At 36.1% G+C, this 21,874-nt stretch overlaps 1 protein-coding gene across 4 annotated transcripts in view; it reads right to left on the bottom strand.

The window, feature by feature from the left end:
• Positions 1-1,387: 1,387 nt before the first annotated feature.
• The window catches only part of RNF180 (ring finger protein 180), a 246,372-nt gene continuing 225,885 nt past the window's right edge, over positions 1,388-21,874 (bottom strand). For all 4 annotated transcript variants that reach the window (XM_087443321.1, XM_087443320.1, XM_087443322.1 and 1 more), the window contains one exon: positions 1,388-2,419. In XM_087443321.1, coding sequence (XP_087299447.1) covers positions 2,220-2,419 — 200 coding nt within the window. In that variant the 3' untranslated portion in view covers positions 1,388-2,219. The remainder of the gene's footprint in view (positions 2,420-21,874) is intronic.

Genomic DNA, 21,874 nt, shown 5'->3' with positions numbered 1-21,874 from the left:
TTAGTAGTTCATAAAGACCACCAGAGTGACTGAAGTAAATAAGCTTAGTTACTTCTCTGTGCTTTAGTTTTCTCACTTTTAAAATTGGGATGCTTAACACCATGTCTGACCCGGCAAGAGAAACAATAGAAAAAATAAACAAATGGGACTACATCAAACTAAAAAGCTTCTGCACAGCAAAGGAAACCATCAACAAAACGAAAAGACAACCTAACAATTGGGAGAAGATATTTGCAAACCATACATCTGATAAGCGCTTAATCTCCAAAATATATAAAGAACTCATGCATCTCAACAACAAAAAAACTAACAACCCAATTAAAAAATGGGCAAAAGACCTGAACAGACATTTCTCCAAAGAAGATATACAGATGGCCAACAGACACATGAAAAGATGTTCAAAATCACTAACTATCAGGGAAATGCAAATCAAAACTACAATGAGATATCACCTCACACCCGTCAGAATGGCTATAATTAACAAGACAGGAAACAACATGTGTTGGAGAGGATGTGGAGAGAAGGGAACTCTCATACACTGCTGGTGGGAGTGCAAACTGGTGCAGCCACTATGGAAAACAGTATGGAGATTCCTCAAAAAATCAAGGATAGAACTACCATATGATCCAGCTATTCCACTGTTGGGTATTTATCCAAAGAACTTGAAAACACCAATTTGCAAAGGTACATGCACCCCTGTGTTCATTGCAGCGTTATTCACAATAGCCAAGACTTGGAAGCAACCTAAGTGCCCATCAAGGGACGAATGGATAAAGAAGCTGTGGTATATATACACAGTGGAATACTACTCAGCCATAAGAAACGATGAAATCCAGCCATTTGTGACAACATGGATGGACATTGAGGGTATAATGCAAAGTGAAATAAGTCAGAGGGAGAAGGTCAAATACCGTATGATTTCCTTCATTAAGTAGTAGATAATAACAACAATAAACAAACACATAGGGACAGAGATTGGATTGGTGGTTACCAGAGGGAACGGGGGAGAGAGGAGGGTGAAAGGGATAATTCAGTACATGTGTGTGGTGATGGGTTGTAATTAGTATTTGGGTGGTGAACATGATGTAATCTATGCAGAAATAGAAGTATAATGATGTACACCTGAAATTTATACAATGTTATAAACCAATGTTACTGCAATAAACAAAAAATTAAAAAAAAAAAAATTGGGATGCTTGCCCCAATTCCTTCCTATACTGGGATAATTCAGATGGCCTATTGTTTTTTTTTAATAAGGGAAAAACTAATTCCAAGGATTACTGTAATCATAAATAAAAACAAATGTCAGGTTTTCTTTCTATAGATCCATAAGCCCATTTCCAACAATTATTTATTCCAGACATTAAAACACTCCATAACAATGAAAAAAATTTAAAAGCCACTCTTTATTGCACATTTACAACATATTTGACAACCTCCTAGTTAAATGAATCAGTAAATTAATTACATTTTGGACATGCACTGCTCTTTTAGACCACTGAAAGTCAGTAAATTTTTTATTTCTTTGGGTGAGTAATCCTGCAATTTGAAAACTGTTAATATATTTCTGTAAGTATCTATTGGTGGGGATTCATCTCAGGGTTTTTTTGTTTGTTTTTTTTTTTGTATTTACTATTCTGTTCTTGTAATAATTAAAAATGTTGCACTAAAAGCTATTTTATTAGGTCAGTAAAAAAAAGGATAGTTAGCTTTCTTGGTAATAGAATGGGAAGTAAGTAGTGATACCAAAGTGAATATACCCTGTTAGATTAGTTTCCAGAGAATATGGTTTATCCTTAATGCATATAATTTGCCTGAGAATAAGTGGTGATTGACTAAATACTTTATTCATAAAGATACTATCTACTCAGATTATCATTTCTTTTTGTATTTTTACTATTTTTAAGTGGAGGAAAAACTTTAGTCTTCACAATCAAGATAAGTATTAAAGTGACATTGTAAAATTAGAGCCTACAAATCCTAAACCAAGAACTATGAAATTAATGTATTGTTGCTAAGTGCTGGATAGATCAGCTCTTGAATAAAGTTTAGTTTGTTACATGAAAAACAGTAAGTCCATTATTCTCAGACTTTCTATAAACACCAACAATTTATATAATGCAACATTATAAAAACTTCAAAGCACATTTAAGAAATATTTAAGTAATTGTTATCTACATCATTTGTGATTGTTCAACTGTAGTAATGTATGAAAATTCCTAAAACGGAAAGAAAAAATAGCAAAGAAAGCAGAAAACAATGAATCCAATGACCCAGTTCACTGAATAAATATAGATGATCACCATATCCATGTCAAACCACCATCCACGGCTGTCATCTTCAAAGTGCAGATAATCCATCCTATGTGCGCCATGTGGGAACTGCCTTCTTGTAACTGGAGCTGCACGTCTATGGAAGCCTGGAAGATGTATGAACATATTATTTTAAAGTGTATTAAACTCAGGTAAGTACTCAGAAAGGAAGCTGCATTATGAACACAGGTACCAGCAACAGAGCATATCTTGATTTCACTGAGTGGTATGTTGTATTCCTGACAGTTTTTTTCCATGATAAGCAACTATCAGAAGTCTCTCCTAGTTAAGGATTTTAAGGGCAGGGACAGTAAAGTTAGTGTGGGATGTGGAGTCTGGGACTATCCTTGTTTCTGTCACTTATGTGGTGCAAGTTATATGATCTCTTTGGGTTTCAGATTTCTCATCTATATCATCTGATCATTTAATTAAAAAATGTGTGAGAATCAAATGTAATTATTTTCATGAGAGCATTTTCCAAATTTAAAGATTATTCATGTTTTATTTTTACAACTACTGTTATTACCTCTGTTTGTAACTTATGATCACCAACTTAACCTTATATCTTATACCTTGAGAATTTCATTCAGTTATGTGAGTAAAATTCTATGTGAAAAATGTTTCTTATTTTGTGTTAGCATTGAATAAAGTTGACAGACAAAATGGTACTCCTTTGAAGAAATTTAGCTTTAATATAAAATTCAATTTTCTAAAGACTGATAACTTGATTATTAGTCTTTGCTTTTTACTTATCTACTGCCTACTTTAAGTATTTCTGTGCTTATTCGTGTTAGTGAGTGGGGACAATACAATAAACTGAGCAGAAAAGATGTAATTTTGATACGTGCTAGAACTCGGGTGATAAAGGTTCTATGAGACTCAAGCTTGAAGCAGATTCTGGTTCATCCGTTTTAACAATTGAGCAATGTTAAATAATATGCTTTAGATCAGGCTGCTTATTCTGATGGCAAGGTTGCATTCACCTGGGTATTATTAGTATGGTTACTTAAAGTCAAACTTCTTTGATCAAGCACAATCCTAAATTAACGTTTGTGTATGTCTTATTTTATATATATATATATAGTTTTTTGTGAGAAAGATCAGCCCTGAGCTAACATCCATGCTAATCCTCCTCTTTTTGCTGAGGAAGACCAGCTCTGAGCTAACATCTATTGCTAATCTTACCCCTTTTTTTTTTTTCCCCCCAAAGCCCCAGTAGATACTTGTATGTCATAGTTGCACATCCTTCTAGTTGCTGTATGTGGGACGCGGCCTCAGCACGGCTGGAGAAGCAGTGCGTCGGTGCGCGCCCAGGATCCGAACCCGGGCTGCCAGTAGCGGAGCACACGCACTTAACCGCGAAGCCACGAGGCCGGCCCTTATTTTATATTTTTTAATAAAAATTGTATATTTTTAAGGTGTAAAACATGATGATTTGATACACATATATATAGTGAAATGATTACTATAGTCAAGCTAATTAACATACCCATCTCCTCACATAATTACCTTTTTTGTTGTTGTTTTAAGAGCACCTGAAGCCTACTCTCTTAGCAAATTTCCATTATCTCTTATCAGATATATGGTTTGCAAATATCTCTTCCCAATTCGTCAGTTGCTTTTTCGTTTTGTTGATCGTTTCCTTTGCTGTGCAGAAGCTTTTTAGTTTGATGTAGTCCCACTTGTTTATTTTTGCTTTTGTTGCCTGAGCTTTTGTGGTCAGATGCAAAAAATCATTGCCAAGGCCAATGTCAAGGAGCTTACCCCTCTATGTTTTATTGTAGAGGTTATGGTTTCAGGTCTTACACTTAAGTCTTTAATCTATTTTGAGTTGATGGTGTAAGATAAGGGTCCAATTTCATTCTTTTGCATGTGGCAATCCAGTTTTCCCAACACCATTGATTAAAGAGACTGTCTTTTCCCCACTGTGTATTCTTAGCACCCTTATTGAAAATTAGTTGATTGTTTATGTGTGGGTTTATTTCTGGGCTCTCCATTGTGTTCCATTGGTCTATGTGTCTGTTTTTACGCCACTACTGTTTTGATTACTATAGCTTTGCAACATAATTTGAAATTAGGAAGTGTGATTTCTATACAAATTTTAGGATTGTTTTTTCTGTTTCTGCGAAAAATGCCATTGGCAATTTGATGTAACATACCCCACCACATGTGTATATATCATCTGGTCCTATTTGTAATGCCCTATGAGAAATGGGGCTCAGATATCCATCACAAATGCTGCTGTGAGTAATAAACCACTGTTCATCTCTGACCCAGGAGTCTCCTGTCTTTTGCAAACATCCATGAAACTGGCAGACTACCTTGTTAGCTTGCATTTAAGGATAAATCTCAGACCCTTAGCAGTTCTTGACACTGGCAATCTTGTGCTCTCTTTTTACTCTCTGAAACATTTGCATAAAATTAGAATCCTTGACGGTTTGGTAAATCTAGCCTACAAAACCATTTGGGCCTGTAGTCTTTTCAGGTGTGAGGATAGATTTTTAAATATCAATCCATTTCTTTAATACCTGTTGGTCTATTCATGTTTTCTAGTTCTTCTTGAGTCATTTTTGATAATTTTTCTATAACATCCATTCTATCCAAGTTTTCAAATGAATTGGACTACAAATTTCACAGTTGTACATTTAGGGCTCTTTACAAATATTCTGGTCTCCTTCTGAGTACATGGTTTATTTGCATTTCCCTGCCCCTTAGAACTTTGGCATGGCCATGAGACTTGGCCAATGAAAATGAATGCCCAATGAAAATACTGTGTGTTGCTTCTGGGTAGAGCATTTATCAGTTTGAGATGCTGCAGCAGTTTCTTTTCCTCCTCCACAACAACTAGCAATGTACCAGACAGAGGCTGCCCTGTCATCCTGGCTCATAAAGTTTAGGATGATGTGGAGTAGAGCACTCAGGAGTTCAGGGAAAAAATATTTCAATGTTACTATGAATTCTGACTGAAAATAATGATGTGGCTTATAAACTCTTAAAGAAAAGGGCGATAATCATGAAAGTTGCATCTGACTTGTTTTCCCACATGATAAAAAAAGAAAAAAGAAAAATCTCTTGAAGAAATTCATTCTGTGAAATTAAAGAGCAAGAAAGAACTGTGAAGAAAATCTCCAAGTTACTATCATGTTTAGAAAGAATATAAAGAAGAACCAACATTCCAGAATGTCAAACAGGTACTACTGCCTCTTCATAAATTCTGTTTTGTAAAAACAATTTTACCTCAGAAGGATTTCTCTCATATCCTAGAAAACAAGGCTATGACTTTTAGTTCCTCCCACAATATATGGTTCAAATTAATATTCACCATCAAAGACCAGAGTAGGCTCCATTATTTTGAAGATTCTTTCAGGGACAGAAAGACCGTCAACAATTATCTCATTCATTTTTGCAATGTTAGAAACTTTCACAGTGCTTTAGTGGGTACTTGATATGTTTTTATTGAATGGATAGATGAGTGCCTGTATATAAGGATAGACTTCAGAGAATAGAACGAATAATTAACCCATTTTTTGAGAATGTTCCAAATCAAGCTTCTCAAATGTATTTTCAGCAGGAATTGAATATCATTGTGAATATATTTGAGATACATTTTGTAGTTCTTATGAAAAAATATTATTTAGAGGTTAATTCCGAGAGACCTGAAATCAGTATTAAAAAGGATATATGTCCTATTCTTCACGTGTGATGGGACAAAAGGTTGAAGCACCGTGTTTTACTGCTCTGTATTCTTCATATTACATAAGAATTTCATTGTGTCAAAAGTTGATTGATATAAGTAGGCCTTAGCAGAGGTGGAGTGATATTTTTATAGTAACAAGTAGGTATAGAGTTACTCTGTTAATATACTTGAAAAGTTAATGCAAAATGGATTTTAAATTTCATCTTTATCTCCTATCTCTTTCAGATCCCAGAGTCAAATGTATTAATCCTGAAAAATTAACTTTTTGTATTGAATAAGTTAAAATATATTGCAGATTACTTATAATTCTATAACACCTGCTTAATTTTCAATATAGCATATAAAGTATCAAGCTACATTATAAAATTAAATTTTTTTTTCTGTAACCAGGTAAGTAGGGAATACCATGTCTGTTTAAAAAAAATGTTTTTTATTGTGGTAAAATATATATAACATAAAATTTACCATTTTAACCATTTTTTAGTATACAATTCAGTGGCATTAATTACATTCACAAAGTTGTACAACCATCACCACTATTTCCAAAAAATTTTTCCTTACTACAAAGAGAAGCTCTAATTCCCAATCCCCACTCTCCCCCGCCCCTGGTAACCTCTAATCTATTTTCTCTTTCTACGAATTTGCCTATTCTAGATATCTCATATAAGTGGGATCATAAAATATTCATTGTTTTGTGTCTGCCTTATTTCACTTAGCATAATGTTTTCAAGGTTCACTGATACTGCAGCATGTATCAGAACTTCATTCCTTTTTATGTCTGAATGATATTCCATTGTATGTATATACTACATTTTGTTTAGCCATTAATTCGTTTATAGATACTTGGGTTATTTCCATCTTTTGGCTATAGTGAATAATGCTGCAATAAACATTGTCATACAATTATCTGTTTGAGGCCCTATTTTCAATTCTTTTGGGTATATATCTAGGAGTAGAATTAAGTCATATGGTAATTCTACGTTTAGCTTTTTGAGGAAACTCTATGTTTTCATAGTGGGATGCATCATTTCAGATCTCTACCAGCAATATACAAGGGTTCTAATTTCTTCACATCCTTGCTAACATTTGTTATTTTCTGTTTTTAAACATTTTTTTAGTACAACCATTCCAGTAGGTGTGAATATCATTTTGATTTGCATTCATTCCTCTAATGATTAATGATGTTGAGCATCTTTTCATGTGCTTATTGGCTATCTGTATATCTTCTTTGGAGAAAAGTATATTCAAGTCCATTGTCCATTATTAAATTGGGTTGTCTTCTTGTTATTGAATTCTTTATATATTCTGGGTATTAAACCCTTATCAGATATATAGTTTGCAAATATTTTCTCTCATTATGTCTTTTTACCTTCTTGATAATGTCCTTTGATGCACAAAATTTTCAATTTTGATAAAGTTCAATTTGTTAATTTTTTAATTTTGTTGCTTATGCATTTGGTGTTATATTTACATATTATAGTTATATATCCATGAAGATTTATCTCTATATTGTCTTCTAAGAGTTTTATGGTTTTAGCTCTTATATTTAAGTCGTTGATCCATTTTGAGTTCATTTTTGTATATGGTATGGGGTAGGGATCCAATTTTATTCTTTTGCATGTGGAAATCCAGTTGTCTTAGCACTATTTGTTGAAGAGACTATTCTTTCTCTATTGAATGGACTTAGCACTTTTGTCAGAAATCAATTGGCCATGGACATATGGGCTTATTTCTAGATTTTCTATTCCATTGATCTATATGTCTGTCCTTACCCTAGTACCACACTGTTTTGATTACCATAGTTTTGTAGGAAGTTTTGAAATTGGGAAGTGTGAGTCCTACAGCATGGTACTTCTTTTTCAAGATTTTTTTTGTTATTCAGGGCCCTTGACATTCCATGTGAATATGAGGATCAGCTTTTCCATTTCTGCAAAAGAGCTACTGTAATTTTAATAGAAACTGCACTGAATATGTAGATAGCTATGGGTAGTACTGATATCATAACAATATTAAGCCTTCTAATCCATGAAAATGGGATATCTTTCCAATTAATATATTTGCTTTAATTTCTTTCAGCAATGTTTGTAGTTTTCAGTGTACAAGTCTTTCACATCTTTGGTTAAAATTTTTCCTATTTATTTACTCTTTTAGATGCTATTGTAAATGAAATTGCTTTCTTAATATCCTTTTCAGATTATTCACTGTTGTGAACACTACTGATTTTTTTGTGTTGATCTCATAACCTGCAAATTTGCTGAATTTGTCTATTAGCTCTAGTAGCTTTCTTTTAGATTCTTTGGGATTTTTCTATATATAGGATTATGTCCTCTATGAATAGAGATAAGTTTACTTCTTCCTTTCCAATTTGGGTGCCTTTTATTTCTTTTTCTTATCTAATTGCTCTGGCTAGAATTTCTATCACAATGTTGAATAGCAATGGGGAAAGTGGGTGTCTTTGTCTTGTTCTTAATCTTAGGGGAAGAAAAGCTTTCAATCTTTCACATTAAGTTTGATGTCAGCTGTGTTTTTCATAATGCCCTTTGTCATGTTGAGAAAGTTCCCTTCTATTCCTAGTTTTCTGAGTGTTCTTATCAGGAAAGGGTGCTTGATTTTGTCAAATGCCTTTTATGCACCAATCGAGATGATCCTTTTTTTACTTCATTTTATTAATGTGGTATATTACATTTATTTTCTTACGTTGAACCATCCCTGCATTCCTGGGATAAATACCATTCAGTCATAGTGTATAATCCATTTAATATGCTGTTGAAATCAGTTTGCTAGTATTTTTTGTAGGATTTTTGAATCTATATTCATAAGGGCTATCGGTCTGTAATTTTCTTTTCTTGTGATGTCTTTATCTGGCTTTCATATTGGGGTAATGCTGCTCTCATAGAATGAGTTAGGAAGTGTTCTCTTCTCCTCAGTTTTTCGGAAGAGTTTGAGAAGGATCGGTGTTCTTTCTTTAAATTTTGGTAGAATTCATCTGTGATGTCATTTGGTCCTGGACTTTTTTTGCTGGAAGATTTTTGATTACCGATTCAATTTCTTTACTTGTTATAAGTCTGTTGAGATTTTCTATTATTTATTCTTAAGTCAGTTTAGATAATTTGTGTGTTTCTAGGAATTTGTCCATTTAATCTAGGTTATCTAATTTTTTGGTGTACAACTGCCCATAGTACTTTCATATAATCCTTTTTATTTCTCTAAGGTTGGTAGTAATGTCTCCACTCTCTTTCTGATTTTAGTTATTTACATCATCTGTCTCTTTTTTCTTAGCCAGTCTAGCTAAAGGTTTGCCAATTTTGTTGATCTTTTAAAAGAGCCAACTTTTGGTTTTGTTGATTCTCTCTATTGTTTTTCTATTCTGTATTTCATTTACCTGCATTCTAATCTTTATCATTTACTTCCTTTGACTAGCTTTGGGTTTAGATTGGTCTTGTTTTTCTAGTTCCTCAAGGTGTAAAATTATGTTATTGATTTGACATCTTTCTTTCTTTTTTAATGTAGGTGTTTATAGCTATAAATTTCCCTCTGAACATTGCTCTTGCTGCATCCCATAAGTTTTGGTATTTGTATTTGTTTTCATTCATCTTGAGGTATTTTCTCTTTTTTCCAGTTTCTTTAATTGAATATTTGACATACAATATTGTGTAAATTTAAGGTGTACAACATGTTAATATATTGTAATATGATTGCAGTTGTAGTGATATTTAGCACCTCTATCACATTACATAATTATCCTTGCTTTTTAGTGGTTGGGATAACTAAGTTTTAGTCTCTTAGAAAGTTTGATGATTATAGTACAGTATTGTCATCTCTATTCATTGTACTGTGCATTAGATCACTATGGCTTATTTACTACCTGTTGCAAGTTTGTACCCTTAAACAACTTCTCTCTTATCCTCTGACCCTTCATTCCCTGGTATCCACCATTTTAGTTTGTAACGAGTTTGACTTTTTTAGATTCCACATATAAGTGATATCATATAGTACTTGTCTTTCTCTGTCTGACTTATCTCACTTAGCATAATGTGCTCAAGGTCCATCCATGCTGTCACACATAGCAGGATATCCTCCCTTCTCATAGCTGAATAATATTCCATTGTGTGTGTGTGTATATATATATATATATATATATATATATATACACACACACACACACACACCACATTTTCTTTACCCATTCATCTATCAAGGGACACTTAGGTTGTTTCCATATCTTGGCTATTGTGAATAATGCTGCAATAAACATAGGAGTACATATAACTCTTTGAAATCTTGTTTTCATTTCCTTTGGGTATATAGCCAGAAGTCGAGTTGCTGGATCTTAGGATAGATTTATTTTTAATTTTTTGAGGAATTCCCATATTGTTTTCCATAGTGGTTGGACCAACTTACATTACCACCAATAGTGTATAAGGGTTTACACCACATCCTCACCAGCAGTTGCTCTCTTTTATCTTCTTGATGATAGCCATTCTAACAGGCATGAGGAGATTTGTGCTTTCAATTTGCATTTCCCTGGTGATTAGTGATGTTGAGTATCTTTTCATGTGCCAACTGGCCATTTTGATCTCTTCTTTGGAAAAATGTGTATCTAGTTCTTCTGCCCAATTTTAATTTGATTGTCTTTTTGTTATTAAGTTCTCTGTATATTTTGGATGTTACCTTCTTATCTGATATACGATTTGCAAAAATTTTCTCTCATTCTGTAGGTTGTCTTTTTATTTTGTTAACTGTTTCCTTTGTGGTGAAGAAGCGTTTGAGTTTGAGGTAGTTCCATTTGTTGATTTTTGCTTTTGGCATCATATCAGAAAATCTTTGCCTAGATCAATGTCAAGGAGGTTATCCCCTACATATTCTTCGAGGAGTTTTATAGTATCAGGTCTTATGTTTAAGTCTTTAATCCACTTCAAATTAATTTTTGTGGGTGGTGTGAGACAGGGGTCCAATTTCATTGTTCTGCAGGTATTTCTCCAGTTTTCCCAGCACCATTTGTTAAAGAGACTATCCTTTTCCAATTGGGTGTTCTTGGGTCCCTTGTCAAATATTAGTTGGCTGTGTATGCAGGGATTTAACTTGGGGATCACTATTCTGTTCCATTGGTATATGTATCTATTTTTGTTCCAGTACCATACTGTTTTTATCACTACAGCTTTGTTCTGTACTTTGAAATCAGGAAGCATGATACCTCTGGCTTTCTTCTTTTTTCTCAGGATTGCTTCAGCTATTCAAGGTCTTCTGTGATTCAACAGAACTTTTAGGATTTTTTCTTCTACTTCTGTGAGGAATGCCTTTGGTATTTTGATGGGTATTGCATTAAATCTGCATATGGCTTTGGACAGTATGGACATTTTAACAATATTAATTGTTCCAATCCATGAACACAGGAATGTCTTTCCATTTGTTTCTGTCTTCTAGGATTTCATTCAGTAAAGTCTTGTAATTTTCATTGTACAAATATTTCACTTTCTTGGTTAAATTGATTCCTAAGTATTTTATTGTTTCTGATGCTATTGTAAATGGGTTAGTTTTCTTTATTTCTTTTTCAGATGTTTCATCACTAGTGTAAAGGAATGCAAGTGATTTCTGTATGTTGATTTTGTCTCCTGCAACTTGACTGAAATCATTGATTAGTTCCAACAGTTTTTTGGGTAGACTCTTTGGGATTTTTCTATATATAAAATTATATCATCAGCAAATAGCAACAATTTTACTTCTTCCTTTCTGATTGGGATACCTTTTATTTCTTTGTCTTGCCTAATTGCTCTAGCCAGGACTTTCAGTACTATATTGAATAGGAGTGGTGCGAGTGGGCATCTTTGTCTTGTTCCTGATCTTAGAGGAAAAGCTTTCAATTTTTCTCCATTGGGCATAATGTTAGGTGTGAGTTTGTCATATATGTTGAGGTATGTTCCTTCCACACCCAGTCTGTTAAGGGTTTTATCATGAAAGGATGTTGTTTGTCAAATGCTTTCTCTGCACCTATTGAGATGATCATGTGATTTTTATCTTAAATTTATTGAATAATATATTTATTGATTTGCATTATGTTGAACCATCCTTGCATCCCAGAGATAAATCCCACTTGGTCCTGCTATATTATCATTTTAGTGTGTTCTTGAATTTGGTTTGCTAATTATTTTGTTGAGTTTTTTTTTATTACTTTATTGAGGTCATATTAGCTTATAACAATGTGTAAATTTAAGGAGTATATTATTATATTTCAGTGTCTGTATAGACTGCATTGTGTTCAACCATCAATAGTATAGTTTTTATCCATCACCATACAGATGTGTCCCTTTACCCCTTTTGCCCTCCTGCCACCCCCTTCTCCTCTGGTAACCACTCATCTGTTCTTATCTATGTATTTGTTTATCTTCCACATATTAGTGAAATCATACAGTATTTGTCTTCCTCTGTCTGACTTATTTCACTTAGCATAATACCTTCAACGTCCATCTATGTTGTCACAAATGGCACGATTTTGCCTTTTTTTATATATATACCACATATTCTTTATCTATTCACCAGCTGATTGGCACTGAATAATGCTGTGAATAAAATAGGGATGCATAAATCTCTTTGAATTGTTGATTTCATGTTCTTTGGCTAAATACCCAGTAGTAGATAGTTGAATCATATGGTATTTCTGTTTTTAATATTTTGAGAAATCTCCATAATGTTTTCTATAGTGGCTGCACAAGTTTGCATTCCCATCAGCAGTGTATGAGGGTTCCCTTTTCTCCACATCTTCTCCAACACTTGTTATTTCTGGCCCTTTTCATAATAACCATTCTGACGGGTGTGAGGTGATATCTCTTTGTGGTTTTGATTTGCATTTCCCTGATAATTAGTGATGTTGAACATCTTTTCATGTTCCTATTGGCCATCTGTATATCTTTGGAAAAATGTCTGTTCAGATCATCTGCCCATTTTTTGATCGGGTTGTTCATTATTTTTGTTGTTGAGTTGTATGAGTTCTTTATACATTTTGGAAATTAATTGCTTGTTGGATATATGATTTGCAAATATTCTCTCTCAATTGGTGGGAGGGATTGTCTTTTCGTTTTGTTGACAGTTGCCTTGCAGAAACATTTTAGTCTGATGTACTCCCACTTGTTTATTTTTTCTTTTGTTGCCCTTGTCTGAGTAGACGTGGTGTTCAAAAGGATACTGCTGGAGAGAGAAGTCAAGTTGGCAGATAGGCGGACTCTGAACTCACCTCCTCCCACGGACACAGCCAATTTACAACTACTCTTGGAAAAATTACCCAAGAGAGAACTGAAAACTGGATAAGAGGAACCCTTGCAACAAATGACAATCCTAATTGAGGTGGAAGAGGCAGAAACTCCCTCTGGAGAGAAAAAACGCCACCTTCACAAGCCGCAATGCTTCATGGCTGCCTGGGGGCAGCCCAAAGGTACGGAGACTTCACTGGAGGAGTGGGGGACCTGAGCTGGGAAGAGTTCCTGCTATAGCCATTTTTTGGACCAAGCACAACCAAGACGAGTGGCATAATATCTGACTTTGCTTGCTACTGACAACATTAGGGAATACCCCCAGGAAAGCTGGTTCACAAAGAAATTAAACTGGCTCTTAAAGGGTCCACACACAAATTCACCCATTTCGGAAGGCAAACTAAAATCACCAGAAAGAAAGGTGCGCAGTCCTTTGGTGAAAAGAAACTCATCTGATAGGCTCTGAGTGCCTCTCAGTGAGAGGGGAGATCTCTCCAGGGACTGGGACATTGGTGCCAGCCATTGTTGTGATCTGCTGTGGGTGTGCTGACACAGACGCTGGCAGATACCACTGGAGTTCTCCCTGGGGCCTGCTAGCCCAGGGTCTGCCCCACCCACGAGAGCACCGATTTAATCCAGCTCAGCCAGGGCAGGCAGCCCACCCCAGGGACTGGCCACACCCAACAACAAGCTCTCGGGCTACTTGTGGGCCTGCATAGATTGGTGACTGGATTCTCCAGAGCCTGGTGAGTGGGTCCACCTCTGTGGGGCAGGGTGTGCGCAAGGAGCAGGTGGAGAGTGTGGGGCGTTGGTGGAGTGTGTGGGGCTCCTGCCTTGGAGAGACTGGGTCCACTTCAGGGGGTCAGGGCATGCACATGGGGCTGGACTGTATTGAGTGTGTGTGTGGACCCGTGGGCAGCAGGGCTTGTCAGCTGCAGAAGACTTGTGCTTCTCAAAGAGCCACATAGGGGGTTTTCCCCACCTTCCAAAGCCTGAAACAATTAGGTGCTCCTGTGCCTGAGGCCAGCCCCACCCAGCTGCAATCCTCAGAGAGCTGACAAGAACCTTATAGGCGGGAGGCTTGTAGCAATTGTAAGCCCCCGAGCATAACAACCAGCTATGCTGGGGGCCTACTCAATAGAAAAACTGCAACAGGAATGTGCTATTAGACCTTGCAGCCAACTGTGCTGGGACTTCCCACACCTGATAAAGAGACTGAAGGGCCCACAACAACTACACGCAGCTGAGCATTACAACCAGCTCGATGAGGACAGCTCAGCCTCCCTGGGTGCCTACGGGAAGAGCAACCCTGCCACAACAGAAGGACACACGTAGCCCACACAGGGGTCACTACTGGAACATTTGGAACTGGTGACAAGAGGGAAGCACACTGAAAGGCCTTATAAAGCATCACTTATATAAGGTCATCTCTCCAAGATCAGGAGACATAGCTGACCTACCTAATACTTAGACACAAGCACAGGAAAAGAGGCAGAAAGGAGGCAAAAGAATTCGTTCCAAGTAAGGGAACAGGACAAAACACCAGAAAAGGAACTAAATGAAACAGAAATGAACAACCTACCTGATAGAGAGTTCAAACAAAGAGTGTTAAGGATGCTCACTGATCCTGGGAGAATGGATGAACTCAGTGAAAACGTCAACAAAGAAATGGAAGATATAGAAAAGAACCAATCACAAATGAAGAATATAATACTGGAAATGAAAAAATTCACTAGAGGGACACAAAAGCAGAGTAGAGGATACAGAAGAACGGATCAGCGAGCTGGATGAAAGACTAGAAGAAATAACCCAAGCTGAACAGATAAAAGAAAAAAGAATTAAAAAGAGTCTAAGGGACCTCTGGGACAACATGAAGCATAATAACATCCGTGTCATATGTGTCCCAGAAGGAGAAGAGAGAGACAAAGGGGCAGAGAATCTATTCAAAGAAATCATAGCTGAAAACTTCCCTAAACTAAGGAAGGAAATAGACATCCAGGTACAGGAAGCACAGAGAGCACCAAACAAGATACACCCAAAGAGGCCCACACCAAGACACATCATAATTAAAATCTCCAGCATTAAAAATAAACAGAGAGTCCTAAAAGCCACAAGAGAAAGACAAGTTACACACAAAGGAAACCCCGTAAGGCTGTCAGTTGACTTCTCTGCAGAAAACCTTACAGACTAGAAGGGTGTGTCACTTAAATATATTTAAAGTGCTAAAAGGAAAAAACCTACAGCCAAGAATACTCTGCCTAGCAAAGTTATCACTCAAAATAGAAGGAGAGATGAAAAGTTTCCCAGGCAATAAAAATTAAGAGTTTGTCACCAAGAAACCAGTTCTACAAGAAATGCCAAAGGGACTTACTTAAGGGGGAAAGAGAAGACCACAAATAGGAAAAATTATCTATTTCAATGATAAGAGGGTAGCGGACAGAAATGCACAAAAAAGAGGTCAGATATGATATCAAATACATAATATGTGAGAGGAGGGGACTTTAGAGTTTCTAGACAGAGGTCAAACTAAAGAGACCATCAACTTAATATAGACTCCTATATATGTAGATTACTGTATATGAACCCCATGGTAATCACAAAGCAGAAACCTACAATAAATACACAAAAAACTAAGAGAAATTAATCCAAACATAATACTAAAGAAAGGCATCAAACCACAAGGGAAGTGAGCAAGCAAAAAAGAAAGGAACAGAGAAGAACTACTAAAACACTGAGAAAAAAAAGTTAAAAAATGGAAGTAAGTAAATACTTATCAATAGCTACTTCAGTTATTTATTTTTTTTGTGAGGAGGATCAGCCCTGAGCTAACATCCATGCTAATCCTCCTCTTTTTGCTGAGGAAGACCGGCTCTGAGCTAACATCTATTGCCAATCCTCCTCCTTTTTTTTTTTCCCTAAAGCCCCAGTAGATAGTTGTACGTCATAGTTGCACATCCTTCTAGTTGCTGTATGTGGGATGCGGCCTCAGCATGGCCGGAGAAGCGGTGCGTCAGTGCGTGCCTGGGATCTGAACCCGGGCCGCCAGTAGCGGAGCGTGCGCACTTAACCGCTAAGCCATGGGGCTGGCCTACCAATAGCTACTTTAAATGTCAATGGACTAAATGCTTCAATTAAAAGCCATAGATTTGCTGACTGGATAAAAAAACAAGACCCATATATATGCTGCATACAAGAGACACACTTCAAACACTAACAAACTGAAAGTGAAGGGATGGATAAAGATACCCAATGTGCATGGCAATGAAAAGAAAGCTGGGGTAGAAATACTCATATCAGACAAAACAGACTTTAAAACAAAAACTGTAACAAGAGACTATATATATATATTGATCAAGGGAATATAATGATCAAGGGAAGAATCCAACAAGAGGATATAACACTATAACAGTGCACCTAAAGGAAGTGGCAAAAGAACAAACAAAGCCCAAAATCAATAGAAAAGAAATAATAAAAATCAGAGCAGAAATAAACAAAATAGAGACTAAAAAAACATTAGAAAAAAATCAATTGAACCAAGAGCTCCTTCTTTGAAAAGATAAACAAAATTGACAAACCTTTAGCTAGACTCACCAAGAAAAAAAGAGAGAAGGCTCAAATAAGGAAAAGTAGAAATGAAAGAGAAGAAATTACAATGGACATCTCAGAAATACAAAAGATTATAAGAGAGTACTATGAAAAGCTATACACCAACAAATTGGATAATCAAGAAGAAATGGTTAAATTCTTAGAATCATGCAACCTTATAAAACTGAATCAAGAAGAAACAGAATTTGAACAGACCAATCACCAGCAAGGAGATTGAAACAGTAATAAAAAAACCTCCCCAAAAATAAAAGTCCAGGACCAGATGGCTTCCCTGGTGAATTCTACCAAACATTCAAAGAAGACTTAACACCTATCGTTCTCAACTCTTCCAAAAAATTGAATAGGAGGGGAAGCTACCTAACTCATTCTATGAAGCCAACAATACCCTGATACCAAAACCAGACAAGGAAACATGAAAAAAGAAAATTACAGGCCAATATCACTGATGAACACAGATGAAAAAATCCTCAACAAAATACTAGCCAAACAAATACAACAATACATTTAAAAGCTTATACACCATGATCAGGTGGGATTTATTCCAGGGATGCAAGGACTGTTCAACAACCGCAAATCAATCATTGTGATAAACCACATTAATAAAATGAGGAATAAAAATCACACGATCATCTCAATAGATGCAAAGAAAGTATCTGACAAAATAGAGCATCCATTTATAATAAAAACTCTCAATAAAATGGGTATAGAAGGAAAGTGCCTCAACATAATAAAGGCCATATATGACAAACCCACAGCTAATATCATCCCCAGTGATGAAAAACTGAAAGCTATCCCTCTAAGAATAGGTACCAGACAAGGATGCCCATTCTCACCTCTTGTATTTAACATAGTATTGGAAGTCCTAGCCAGAACAATCAGGCAAGAAAAAGAAATAAAAGGGATCCAAATTGGAAAGGAAGAAGTGAAACTGTCACCCTTTGCAGATGACATGAATTTATATTTAGAAAACCCTAAAGAATCCACCAAAAAACTTTTAGAAGTAATAAGTGAATACGGTAAAGTTGCAGGATACAAAATCAACATACAAAAATCAGTTGCATTTCTATACACTAACAACGAAGCAGTAGAAAGAGGAATTAAGAAAATAATCACATTTACAATTGCAACGAAAAGAATAAAATACCTAGGAATAAACTTAACCAAAGAGGTGAAAGATCTGTACACTGAAAACTATAAAACATTGCTGAAAGAAATTGAAGAAGACACAAAGAAATGGAAAGATATTCTGTGATCTTGGATTGGAAGAATTAACATAGTTAAAATGTCCATACTTCCTAAATCAATTTATAGATTCAATGCAATCCCTATTAAAGTTCCAACAACATTTTTCACTGAAATAGAACAAAGAACCCTAAAATTTATATGGAACAACATTAGACCCGAATAGCCAAAGGAATCCTGAGAAAAAAGAACAAAGCTGTAGGTATCACACTCCCTGATTTCAAAATATACTACAAAGCTATAGTAACCAAAACAGCATAGTACTGGCACAAAAACAGACACACAGATCAATGGAATAGAATCAAAAGCCCAGAAATAAACCCACACATCTATGGACAGCTAATTTTTGACAAAGGCGCCATGAACATACAATGGAGAAAGGAAAGTCTCTTCAACAAATGGTGTTGGGAAAACTGGATAGCCACCTGCAAAAAAATGAAAGTAGACCATTATCTTACACCATACACAAAAATTAACTCAAAACGGATTAAAGACTTGAATGTAAAACCTAAAACCATGAAACTTCCAGAAGAAAAGATAGGAAGTATGCACTTTGACACTGGTCTTAGCAACATATTTTCAAACTCCATGTCTGACTGGGCAAGAGAAACAATAGAAAAAATAAACAAAAGGGACTACATCAAACTAAAAAGCTTCTGCAGCAGAAAGGAAACCATCAACAAAATGAAAAGACAACCTAACAATTGGGAGAAGATGTCTGCAAACCATATATCTGATAAGGGGTTAATATGTAAAATATATAAAGAACTCATACATCTCAACAACAAAAAAACTAACAACCCAATTTAAAAATGGGCAAAAGACCTGAAGAGACATTTCTCTAAAGAAGATATACAGATGGCCAACAGACACATGAAAAGATGTTCAACATCATTAACTATCAGGGAAATGCAAATCAAAACTACAATAAGATATCACCTCATACCCGTCAGAATGCCTATAATTAACAAGACAGGAAACAACAAGTGTTGGAGAGGATGTGGAGAGAAGGGAACTCTCATACACTGCTGGTGGGAGTGCAAACTGGTGCACCAATGCCACTATGGAAAACAGTACGGAGATTCCTCAAAAAAGTAAGGATAGAACTACCATACGATCCAGCTATTCCACTGCTGGGTATTTATCCAAAGAACATGAAAACACCAATGCATAAAGATACACGCACCCCTGTGTTCACTGCATCCTTCTTCACAATAGCTAAGAGTTGGAAACAACCTAAGTGCCCATCAAGGGATGAATGGATGAAGAAGATGTGGTATATATACACAATGGAATACTACTCAGCCATAAGAAATGATGAAATCCAGCAATTTGTGACAACATGGATGGACATTGAGGGTATTATGCTAAGTGAAGTAAGTGAGAAGGAGAAGGTCAAATACCATATGATCTCACTCATAAGTAGAAGATACAAACAACAACAAACAACCACATAGAGACAGAGATTGGATTGGTGGTTACCAGAGGGAAAGTGGGGAGGGAGGAGGGTGAAAGGGATGATAGGCACATGTGTATGGTGATGGACTGTAATTAGTATTTGGGTGGTGAACATCATGTAATATATGCAGAAATAGAAGTATAATGATGTACGCCTGAAATTTATTTATTCATTTTTTTTGAGGAAGATCAGCCCTGAGCTAATATCCATGCCAATCATCCTCTTTCTGCTGAGGAAGACTGGCTCTGAGCTAACATCTATTGCCAATCCTCCTCTTTTTTCCCCAAAGCCCCAGTGATTAGTTATATGTCATAGTTGCACATCCTTCTAGTTGCTGTATGTGAGACGCAGCCTCAGCATGGCTGGAGAAGCAGTGCATTGGTGCGCACCGGGATCCACACCCGGGCCGCCAGTAGCGGAGCACGCGCACTTAACTGCTAAGCCCCAGTGCCAGCCCCAACACCTGAAATTTATACAATGTTATAAATCAATGTTACCACAATAACAAAAATAAATTTAAAAATTTTAAAAATTAAAAAGAAAAAGGGATACTGCTGAGACCAATGTCAAAGAAGGTACTGCCTATATTTTCCTTGAAGAGTTTTATAGTTCAAGGAACTATAAATTACACCCAAATCTTTAACCCATTTTGAGTTAATTTTTGTGTATGGTGAAAGATAATGGTCCACTTTCATTCTTTTGCATGTGGCTGTCCAGTTTTCCCAACACCATTTATTGAAGAGACTTTTCTTTTCTCCATTGTATGTTCTTGGCTCCTTTCTCAACGATTAGCTGTCCATAGATGTGTGGTTTTATTTCTGGGCTTTCAATTCTGTTCCATTGATCTGTGTGTCTGTTTTTGTGCCTGTACCATGCTGTTTCGATTATTATAGCTTTGTAGTATATTTTGAAATTTGAAACTCTAAAAAGTTATCAAACAGAAATGATGGAGATGAAGAACACAATTAATGAGATGAAAAATATTGTAGAAAGCATTAAAAATAGAGCCGACCATATGGAGGAGAGAATTAGTGAGCTTAAAGATAGAAACCTAGAAATGATTCAGTTGGAGCAAGAGAGAGAACATAGATTTTTAAAAAATGAAGAAATTCATCAAGAAATATCCGACTCAATTAGGAAAAGTAATCTAAGGATTACACATATCTCCCGGGAGGACAAGAGAGGAAGAAAGGAGCAGAGAGCTCATTCAAAGAAATAATAGCTGAGAACTTCCTAAACCTGGGAAGGACCTGGACATGCAAGTACATGAAACTAACAGAACTGCTAATAACCTCAATGCAAAAAGAACTTCTCCAACGTGTATAATATGGAAACTGTCAAAAGTCAATGTGTCATTATGTTCTTATGTTTCTTTGTCATTATATGTCTTAGAGGAGGCCTTTTTTTGCATTGTGATAATAAGGTATTCTAGTAGCTTTGTGGACTTGTATGTCCAGTTCCTTTCCCAGGTTTAGGAAGTTCTCAGCTATTATTATTATTTTTGTCTTGCAGGAAAAGATCTGCCCTGAGCTAACATCTGTTGCCAATCTTCCTCTTTTTTTTTTTCCTCCCCAAATCCCCAGTGCATGGTTGTATGTCCTAGTTGTAAGCCCTTTTAGTTCTTCTATACGAGCCACCACCACAGCACGGCAACTGACAGATGGGTGGTGAGGTTCTGTGACTGGGAAACAAACACAGGCCACTGAAGCTGTGAAAGCACTCAACTTGAACCATTAGGCCATCAGGGCTGGCTCAAGGTATTATTTCTTAAAGTAAATTCTCTGTCCCCTTCTCCCTCTCTTCTCCTTTTGGTATACCAATTATTTTTACATTGGTTTTAGTAAAGGAGTCTGGTAATTCTCATAGGGTTTCTTCACTTTTTAAAAATCTTTTTTCTCTCCCTTCTTCCACTTGAATCATTTCTAAAGTCCTGTCCTCAGATTGCTTATTATTTCTTCCACATGATCTGCTCTATTTCCAATATTTTGTATTACATTCTTCATCTTATTTATTGAGGTCTTCAGTTCCAGAATTTCTGTTTGGTTCTTTTTCATAATTTCAATCTCTTGGGTAAAGTACTCTTTCTGTTCATTATTTTATTCCTGAGTTCACTGAATTACCTTTCTGAGTTTTCTTGTAGAGCACTGAAATGTGTTCCTGTAGTTCTTTGTCTGCATTCTTCTTTCTTCTTTCCCTCCAATCAGTCATGGGGGTCCCCCCTCAGAGAGAGCAATGGGACCTTCCAGCTGCAGCCTGCATGCCCTGGCAGACGTTAACTCACCAATTTCACTTTCCACCTCCTCTGTTAGAGACA

The sequence above is a fragment of the Ceratotherium simum genome, chromosome 18 (genome assembly GCF_057802395.1).
Source record: "Ceratotherium simum simum isolate JZ-2026a chromosome 18, ASM5780239v1, whole genome shotgun sequence".
Taxonomy (NCBI): Eukaryota; Metazoa; Chordata; class Mammalia; order Perissodactyla; family Rhinocerotidae; genus Ceratotherium; species Ceratotherium simum.
The sequence above is the reverse complement of the archived record's forward strand: the minus strand, read 5'-3'. Positions and strand labels throughout refer to the sequence as shown.